A 10,339-nucleotide genomic window follows, 5' to 3' on the forward strand; every position below is an offset into this window, starting at 1 on the left:
TTTGAGTTACCTGGTATCAGCTTGACCTCTGGACAGACTGGAGACCAAGGTCAGCTGGACCTATGGGACCAACTCTGAGTTCTATTACTTTGGACCCCAGGGTTCAGGTAGCTTCCCTGGTTGGCAGTACCCCATGGTCACACATCACTGTTGGGACGGTAGCGCTGTCCACATAACTCCACTAGAACAGGACATCTGGAAACTTGCTCCTGGTCTCTATTGGACCCTGTCCTCTGTGCCTTTTCCATTGCTGATTTTTATCTGTGTCCTTCCATTACAGTAAACCATAACTGTTAGTGTAAAAGGTTTGATGAGTTCTGTGAGTCCTCCTAGCAAATCATGGAACCTGACGGTGGTCTTGGGGAATCCCCAAACACAGAAGGACTCAAAATTGTTGTCCACACACCTATTCTAGCTGACAGCAGAGCCAGTCCAAGCCCGGAGCCAGGTTATCTGGTTCCAGGCTTGGTTCTGACACCATCTACTGACAAAGATTCTCTCTTTGGCCAAACTCTGCTAGACTCCTCTGAACTTTCTTCTCACCTAGTCCCTGACTTTTGAGCTTCCGTGTTTGTCTCTGCTATGTGCAGTCAGCCAGAATCCTCCATCTGCAATATCTGATCACCCTCCAAATCTGATCAGATTCCTCATCTTCTACCACCCCCAAGTGATGTCTGATCACCCTGGCCTGCCTTCAGCGAGGATCCTGTTAGGTTGTTTTAGCTAGAACCACCCTCCCACCCACCTCTTACAAGTGATGTTTCCTCTGAGTAGTTTCCATCCACTGCCCCCAACCCTGCTCCTTGGCTATAAATTCCTACTTTTCCTTGTTGTATTTGGAGTTGAGCCCACTCCTCTCTCCCTTGTTAATAAACCATAGTTTATAGTAGTTCCCCTAAATAAATTCTTCTTTACTGTTCTTGAACAAGTGTCATGGATAGTTTTCTCATTACCACCACTTACTTGACCACTTTGGTTGTTAATTTATTCATGTCTACTATGAAGGAATAGACTCAAAGACTTCAGAGGTCCCTTCTGCACACATCTACTTATATGTGGATTTTTTCTTTTTTTGATAAATACAGTACAGTACTGTGAATGTATTTTCTCCTATGATTTTCTTAATAACATCTCTTCTTTCTAGTTTTACTATAGGAACACAGTATAAAATACATATAAAAATATGTGTTAATTGACTGTTTATGTTGTCAGTAAGGCTTCTGGTCAACAGTAGGCTTTTAGTAGTTAAATTTTGGGGGAGTCAAAAGTTATATGTGATTTTCAACTGCGCAGGAGTTGGCGCCCCTAACCCCTGAAGTGTTCAAAGGTCAACTGTAGCAGGAATATGCCAAAATGAGTGTTTTGTGACACAAAGTCATCCAGATACTTCCCTGGGTTGGCATTTTGCTGCATGACTATTGACAGTAGAATTCAACCCATGGAAGATAAAATGGTTCTACTTCTCTGATTAACTTGGGGGCACCATGGGTAGGAGCAGCTGTTGCCTTTGTTTTGTGCAGACTTGCTCAGGGGCCTTTTATAAACCTCTGATCTGCTGTTGTGGATACCAGAGTTTGTACTTTGAGGCAGGATCATAGTATAGCAGCCTCTGCCTAAAGCCAGAAAAATCTAGGAGGATATAAAATTTGAAAAAAACAATCCTCATCAGTATGCAAGCCTTAATAGCACCTGAATTATGCATTGATCACATAAATCTATAACTGAAAATGCTCCAGGCTTTCTCCTCACTCCTGGAAAGAGCATTTTCTCAGGTAAACTTGCTTTGTGAGAGAAACCTTTACCCATAGGTTTTTATTCCCACCATCCCAGCCCTTTATGACTAGAAACAAAGTTTGGATCTTTGAAAAAGCAGAAAATATTTAAATCTATTTAAAAGTCATCTCCCTTTGAAGTATGTTTTTCTGAAGACATCGGAGCCAAAAAATACAGAGGGCGCAGACTAGGAAACAGTGAGATCAGGAACAATCTTTAGGGCAGGAATTCCTGTGTTAGCCCTGTGTTTTCAGCAAACTACACACCTTCCTGGGTTTGCGTCCTTAGACATTATTTGGATAGAGGATGGTAATGCCTGTTTCACACTATTCTTCAAAGGCACACAAAGCAAGCACCACAGTAAGGGAGTTTCAGTATTACAGGTTTATTTGGCCATATGGTGAAATGATCTGCAGTTTCTGTTTTCTCTCTCCTTTTATAGGATAACTGTTTCAGCCATGTGCTTTATGGGTTTCAGCAGGTTTCCTCTTGACACTCAAAACTGTTCCCTTGAACTGGAAAGCTGTAAGTCTTACTTCCTGATGGAATGAGTACTCATGATCTGAACATTCCATCACATACCTGCACGTATATAAGCATGTTCTTAACAAGCATTTAAAAATCTTGATATAAGTTAAGTATGTTGGTTCAAAATAATTACTTTTTTTTTTAAACCAAAGATGATGGCAGATTGTCTCTCAAAAGAGAACATGCAGGGAAAGGATGTTTTCATAGTACATATTCTGTAGTTTCCACCTGGTTATAAAGGAACAATTTCCCTAAAAGGGTATATTCTTGCTGATATTATTAACATAGACTGACACACCTCCCAAATTTGGAAAGCTCTGGAATTCATGTTCCCATATAAGTCACAAACTTCCATTAAATGTACTTGGGTTCCCCAGAAAAAGGCAGCTCTAGAGATAGACCCTCTAATCAAAGCCCTGTCAGAGGGCTCTGAGCTGGCTCCTTGTCAATCACTGTTGCTGACCCATCAGTTGGTTTTTTGTTTTGTTTTGTTTTTGTTTTTTTAAGATTTTATTTATTTGATGGAGAGAAAGAGAGAGAGAACACAAGCAGGCGGAGTGGCAGGCAGAGGGAGAGGGAGAAGCAGGCTCCCCGCCGAGCAGGGAGCCCGATGCGGGGCTCGATCCCAGGACCCTGGGATCATGACCTGAGCCGAAGGCAGACACTTAACCGACTGAGCCACCCAGGCGCGCCCCCATCAGTTGTTTTTGATACATCTTAAAATCTGACTGCAAATTTTCATAATTGGCCAAAATGCTGGGAATCTCAGTGGATGCTCCTCCCCAAATCCATTAGAAGCTTTCTATAACGCTATTTGATTTCAGAAGAAAACTCTTTATGAGCTCAGCTGATTTTGGAATTTCATCTGAGAGAGTTACCAAACTAAAGGGGCCTGCTGACCTAGGGTCAGGCCTCTGACTCGGAGCAGACGGTGTTCTGACAGGACTCTGCACACAGGGAGGGGAGCAGCTATTCGGAGAGTTTTAACTCAACCTGTGGGCACAAGAAAGACCTCCACACTATGCCGGTGATTAGGGTCGAAGTTTTGGAGATTATTTTTTTCTTTTTTCTTTTTTTTTTTAAAGATTTTATTTATTTATTTGAGAGAGAGAATGAGATAGAGAGCATGAGAGGGGGGAGGGTCAGAGAGAGAGGCAGACTCCCTGCTGAGCAGGGAGCCCGACGTGGGACTCGATCCCGGGACTCCAGGATCATGACCTGAGCCGAAGGCAGTTGCTTAACCAACTGAGCCACCCAGGCACCCGGAGATTATTTTTTTCTTTTGGTAGGTATGGGTATTATTAGTCTATCGGCAAACGTTTTTCAGGATCCGATATCTACATGTCACTGGACCAGGCACCGGAGATACAGAACTGCGTAAAACATGGCTATAGACCTCATGGGGCGCACAAGAACTGATTCTAGTAACAAGAATATTATTCTCTTGTTTTAGATGCCTACAATGAAGAGGATCTAATGTTGTACTGGAAACGGGGCAACAAGTCCCTAAATACTGATGAGCATCAGTTCTTCATTGAGGAGATCAGTGCATCCAGTGGATTTGCTTTCTACAGCAGCGCAGGTGCATTATTTTATGTGGACAGTTTATCAGCACTTACTGAGCACCTACTGTTTGCAAAGTACCACAACATGTGAAGAGACCTGAATCCAAACAAGTGTCCCGTTTAGCCAGTACCCTCTTTCCTTCTGTACAGGCAGCCTCCTCCGCCTTTCCAGTACGTGACTTCTCCTCCTCATGCCGTCACCTCTAAATAAACATCTTGCTTCCACTCCTGGCCTCTGCAGTCTACTGTTAATACAGCCAACAGAGTGATCTTTGAAAACATGAAGACCACAATCCTTTCCTGCTAAAAACCCTCCAGTGTGTTTCCCCCACACTTAAAACAAAACCCAACTTTCTCAAATGGCCTACAAGGCCCACATGATCTACCTCTGACCTCACCCACTACACCCGCCCCCTCTGCTCTCTCCACGCTGGCCTTGCCTGTCCTCAAACACACCTGTCTCATTCTACCCACACAGCTGCTGTGGCCTTTTCTTCCTTCTGCCTGGAGTGATGTTCCCCCAGTTTTCTCATGACCGGCTCCCTCCTTCCATTCAGGGTGTTGTTCAAATATCATCTCAAAGAGTGCTTTCTTAACCATCATGTCTAAACTAGGCCTCCTTCCTCACCATTCCCTGTCTGTATTTGTCTTCACAGCACTTAATGCTACCTGAAATACATCTCTAGTTGACTGCTTTCTTGTCTGAGGGCCTGACTAGAAAGAGTGCAAGAAATCTGTCTGTCTTGTTCATCATTTCTTCCCCAGCACCTGGAATGGGCATGGCACATCATAGATACTCGTTGAATATTGCTGTGCTTGCTTCAGCAGCGCATAAACTCAGTAAGTATGGCTGAGTGAATCAGGGTGTAAAACAGAAAGTCCATTCAATCAGGCCTATATTGTATTCTCTTTACTATGACAGATATATTTTTTGTTTGGCAACATGTATACATGGCACTTTTTAAATTATACTTGATCCCTGTTGATTAAAGTTAGAAGTAGCTTTCTCTTCCCTGGTTATTAGCATTTTGGGTCATTTCAGGAAGAATCCGTATAAAATGCCGTTTTAGATTTTTGAAGCCATAGCTAGGCTGGAAAATGTATGCTGGCCCCTGAGTTTCAGGGCTGCCCTGCCTAGAATCCTTTTACCTACTGACTTTTCTCCCTGGAGGTGCTCTACTCTGCCCTTAGACTTGGGAGAGGCGTTATCAGGTTGTTATCTAAAAGCCTGAATCATTAAGAGAGAAATCAAAATTTACATCACAGGGAAGCTAAAGGGCTTTCTAGAACCAACAGCTATTTAGCCATTTAGATCCAGAACGAATGCTCCATTTCACTTATTTGTCTACAATGCTTGGGATTCAGCAGATAATGCTATTAACTATAATAATGCTTATGGCCTTTTCTCTTTTCTGATTATATAAGTAACACACCTATTATTTGTTTTGATCATTGGTATACCCCTGGCACATACTAGATGCTCAATAGGTAATTGTTGAATGAATGAATAAATAAAAGGCAGATAATTTGAAAAAAATATTCAGAGAAGTTTAAAGAAAAAGCCTTTGTAATCCCACCTCCTAGAGGTAAACTGTTATTATTTTTATATATGTCCTTCTCCTTTTTCTTTTCTCTCTTTCTCTATATATGTAAATACAGTTGACCCTTGAACAACATGAGTTTGAACTGCACGGTCCACTTACATGCGAAAGTTTTCGATAAATACAGTATGGTACTGCCCATGCATTTTCTCTCCCTTACGGTTTTTTTAACATTTTCTTTTTTCTAGCTTACTTTATTGTAAGAAAACAGTATATAAGACATATAACGTACAAAATATGTCTTACTCAGCTGTTATGTTTAGTGAGGCTTCCAGACAGCAGTAGGCTATTAGTAGTTAGGTTTGGGGGGACTAGAAAGTTCTCTGCAGATTTTCAACAACACCAGGGCCAGCATTCCTAACCCCTACATTGTTCAAGGGTCAACTGTGTATGTTTTTATCAGGATTTTTAATGCTCTGAGTCCTAAATTTAATTAATATTTAAACAAAGGAAAGTGTGGGATGAACAATGATACATGTCAAAGTATAATTTATAGCTATTTTCATTTTGCTGTTGTTATGATGAAATAACTTTGGCACATGATAGATTGTGAATAAGTCTTTGCAATGTTTGAAGCTATTACAATGTCATACATATGAAGCATAGAAATCTAAGAGTATTGTTTCCTGCACAGAGTATATACTACGTGTATATTAATGGCAATGACATCTCTTCAGATTTTGAAACACTAGTATCCATTAATATACACCCAACCATCCTCTTAAGAAGAAAAGGTTAAATTTCATTTCCAAATTCTTACTTCACCAGTATGCCATTCCATTGGCTTTGCTGTCTTTTTATTTGTCCTTGTCAGGTTTTTTAAGCCCTACTAGGCAGGTCCGACACTAGTTGATTTTTATACTTCTTCTGGTCATGTTTTAGAGTCTGCCTAAAGCCATGCAAAATACTTACATTGAAAAACTTCCTGCTCAGAAAGATGCTCTTAAGTGTTTTAAAATCCACTAAAAATTCTTAACATTCCGGTGTAGTTACAATTTTAAGAAAAAACATTTTGATTTCTAAGAAAAATAAAAAAAGAAAAGAATTTAAACATACATGGTTTGTATAGCATGATAGAAAATTATCCATGATAAATTTTAAAAATTTTAAGTCATGTTATAGAAGAATATATATAATCCCATATTTGTTATTTTAAAAAGGACTTACTTATATAGGGGCACCTGGGTGGCTCAGTCAATTAAACGTCTGCCTTCAGCTCAGGTCATGATCCCAGGGCCTGTTTCTCCCTCTCCCCCTCCCTCTCCCTCTGCCGCTCCCCCTGCTTGTGCTCTCTCACTCTCTCTCTGTCAAATAAATGAATAAAATATTTTTTTTAAAAAAGGATTTATATATATATGTTTTTTAATGTCCAGAAAGATTAACAATTGATACTTCTGAGAGTTGAGTATAGATTAGGAATATTTTCAATTTTATTTCAACACTTCTGTATTTTTAAATTGTTACAATGTATACATTTTTAATAAGAAAGATTAAAATGGGCTTTAAGACTATAAAAAATATAAGAGTAAAGCATTTTGGAAGTTGTAGTCAAATATCAAGTTTTTTAAAGATTTTATTTATTTATTTGAGAGAGAGATTGAGAGTGGGACTGGGAAGGGCAGAGAGAGAGGGAGAGAGTCTTAAGCAGACTCTGCACTGAGTGTGGAACTCCAGGCGGGGTTTGATCTCATGACCCTGAGATCATGACCTGAACTGAAACCAAGAGTGGGACGCTTAACCAACTGCACCACCCAGGCGCCTCCAAATATCAAGTTGTTAATCATATATGGGTTTATTCAATGATTCTTAGGTTTCAGAAATATCAGCATTTACAAATTTATTTTAGCTCACAAGTATATGATAGTTCTGCCTCACATTATCCGTGAATTATTAAATATGGTCTCCTGAGACCTAAACTCAAGTGTTTTTCTCAGGTTAGTATCCTGCTTAAACATACTAGCTTCATCAAAAATAACTTTTTTTATATTTTGTCTTCATTCCTATCATTATAACAACTACCATAACCTCTGTATAGCCAAATCAGCTATACAGAAAAAACTGTACTTCTGGCTCTGAGCCAGAAGTAGAGTTATAATTATACAACTTTAGTTTCCATTTGATAGCTGAACCATCAGGTTCCCACTTTTTCCTGGCAATGTTAACAAGCAGGTGAGAGCTTCTGCCCTCTCGTGCCTTTCAATGTCCCTCACAATCATGCACTGTAAATTTACAAAGGAAAAGAAAATGACTCCTGCCCCTAAAGAATGCATTGATAATTATTCTTTACTGTAGTATAACGTAGTGGCTAAAAGTACAAGTTTTGGAGACAGACTACATGAGTTCAAATCCTGGCCCTGCCACTTACTAGAAACGTTGGCAAGTTGGTTAGTCTCCCTAAGCCTCAATGTCTTCATCTTTAAGTTGTTTTTATAACACTCTCTACCTCATAGGGTTGTGAGGATACATGATTTAATACATTTAAATAATTTAGAATACCATCTGCCATAAATAACTTCGAATACCATCTGCCATATGGTAAGTGCTCAGGAAATATGAGCTAGTAACTATCATCGTCACTGTTTTCATCAACAACATCATCTGGATCCTTTCAACACAGAATGAGGCCTTTAATGTCACAGGCCATTGAAGGTGACAGTCTCTAGGTATAAAAACCTTCTTGAACCTTTTCTTGGGACTGACTCCTCAATCACTTCCCCTCTTTTGCATTTTCCTGGCTGCCAACTCTCCAGCCCTCTTCTCTCTTTCATAAACTCCCCTTCTTTCTACTGTGCAACAACCTAATGGAGGCTGATGGGCCTTTCCACCCAGAATGTGGTTCAGATGTCAAAACTGATGATGCCACACACTTAGCAGAAGGGTAAAAAGAGATTTATTACACACATAACGAGGTTTTCTAGAGAGAGTGAGGTAGGCTCCCATGTAGGTCTGAAAATGGCTTGAGAAAATGAGGAGGGGTGACTGGCTTGGGGTTTTATGGTGGTTAGAGGGTGGGGCTAGGGTGAGGGCTCCCTTGCATGCTTTGAACTTCCCATGGGCGTCAAAAGAGGGAGCACGCAGCTTTCTTATTGGTTTGCGCAGATGTGGGACAAAATGGGGAGGGAAAATAGGGCTTGGGAGATATGAGAAGTCAAATATCAAAAGTGGGGTCAGACTCTTTATCACACTATCCAAAATGAGGGTTCCACAACTTTTCAAGGCCGCACCACCTTTCCTGGTGGTGGAGAGAGCTCTTCCTGGCCTATAGCTTCAACCACAATATGATCCCTAGTCTCCCCTGCCCTGAAGAACCACACAGCAGAGCAGCATTTCTCCTGCTCAGTTGCCAAAAACAAAGTTATTATTCAGAAAATTATGAGTAAAGAAAGGACCCTGTTACCAAAATTTAGTTCATAGTTAAAACCATATATACTAATAGTGTCTTTACGAAATTCTTCCACAACTTTTCCTTATCTCCTTTAATCTCACAATGATTATATGAAGATATAATATCAGAGAGGCTGTTATTCCAGTCTACAGCTATAATCAAAATTCTCAACAGCACACAATAATGAAGCGGGTCTGTAACATGGGTAATACAAGACAATGAGTAGCTCAAAAAATACTGTATATTCTGACTTTACAATGCACTATGTAATGTGTCTTCTATTTCCCTTGGGAATGAAATTGTTTGATATTCCTGAAACATACATCAACTGATGGTGAGAGAGAACCTCAGAACAGATAGGGACAAGAAGGGTCATCAGCACGTAATTGCGAATAGAATACTAAGAGGAGAGTCTGCCAATTCAGGGTGGGTTTGCTCGGTTTATGTTTTGGGCTGAATGCCTAAATATTGACTTGATCCATCTAATAAGTGTGCCATCTTGAGTTTCCTAAGAAATTACTACTGAGACTAGTAGAAGTATTCTTTAAACCCTTTTACAAAGCGTATGATTTTGTTTGATAATTTTTAACTTATAGTCCCTTGTTTTTTTTGGCTTTAAACTTCCTTTCAACCGGTGTGAAAAAGGAAACCTGAACAAAATTGTACAGATGTGACTGCAATTGTTGCTTCTGATCAGCATGAATCAATCAATATTACCAACATGAGTTTATATAATTCCAACCAGAAGCAAAGAAACATCATCATTTGATTACTTTTTTTTCAGATTTATTATAGATAAATGAATGGTACCCACCAGAATTTGAAATAATACAAACAGTTTATGGATATTCCTTTCACCCACTCCCTTTATGAATCCCTCGCTGTCTGGATTCCAACTTGGAATCCAATGACTCAGTAGCTATTGTGAATCTTTTCCTTCAGGTAAAATTTTCCCTTTCATTTGTTGAAGCTAATAAATGGATTATTGGCTATTTCACCCAGTCATTTGTCATGTATTGAAGATTTGCCCACTTGCAGAAATAATGCAAACACAATATATTTTGGAGAAAGGTCTTTAAAGGCCATTCCACAAAATATAATTACCAGTCATTCCTGAACAGCAGCTATGAAATTTAAGGGGAATCTTTCATTTTTAATTTTATTATATTATGTTAGTCATCATACATTACATTATTAGTTTTTGATGTAGTGATCCACGATTCATTGTTTGCATATAACACCCAGTGCTCCATGCAATATGTGCCCTCCTTAATACCCATCACTGGGCTAATGAATGCCCCCACCCCCCTCCCCTCTAAAACCCTCAGTTTGTTTCTCAGAGTCCATAGTCTCTCATGGTTCGTCTCCCCCTCCGATTTTCCCACTTCATTTTTCCCTTCCTACTATCTTCTTTTTTTTTTAAACATGTAATGTATTATTTGTTTCAGAGGTACAGGTCTGTGATTCAACAGTCTTACACAATTCAC

General features: G+C 39.7%; 1 protein-coding gene across 1 annotated transcript in view; it reads left to right on the top strand.

Annotated features, from left to right (window-relative positions):
• GABRR3 (gamma-aminobutyric acid type A receptor subunit rho3) overlaps window positions 1-10,339 on the top strand; it is a 41,719-nt gene that overhangs the window by 18,165 nt on the left and 13,215 nt on the right. The window contains 2 exon segments of the mRNA XM_081804469.1: window positions 2,216-2,298; window positions 3,755-3,883. Coding sequence (XP_081660595.1) covers window positions 2,216-2,298; window positions 3,755-3,883 — 212 coding nt within the window.

This window comes from Leptonychotes weddellii, chromosome 1 (genome assembly GCF_054177405.1).
Source record: "Leptonychotes weddellii isolate Sample4059 chromosome 1, ASM5417740v2, whole genome shotgun sequence".
Classification (NCBI taxonomy): Eukaryota; Metazoa; Chordata; class Mammalia; order Carnivora; family Phocidae; genus Leptonychotes; species Leptonychotes weddellii.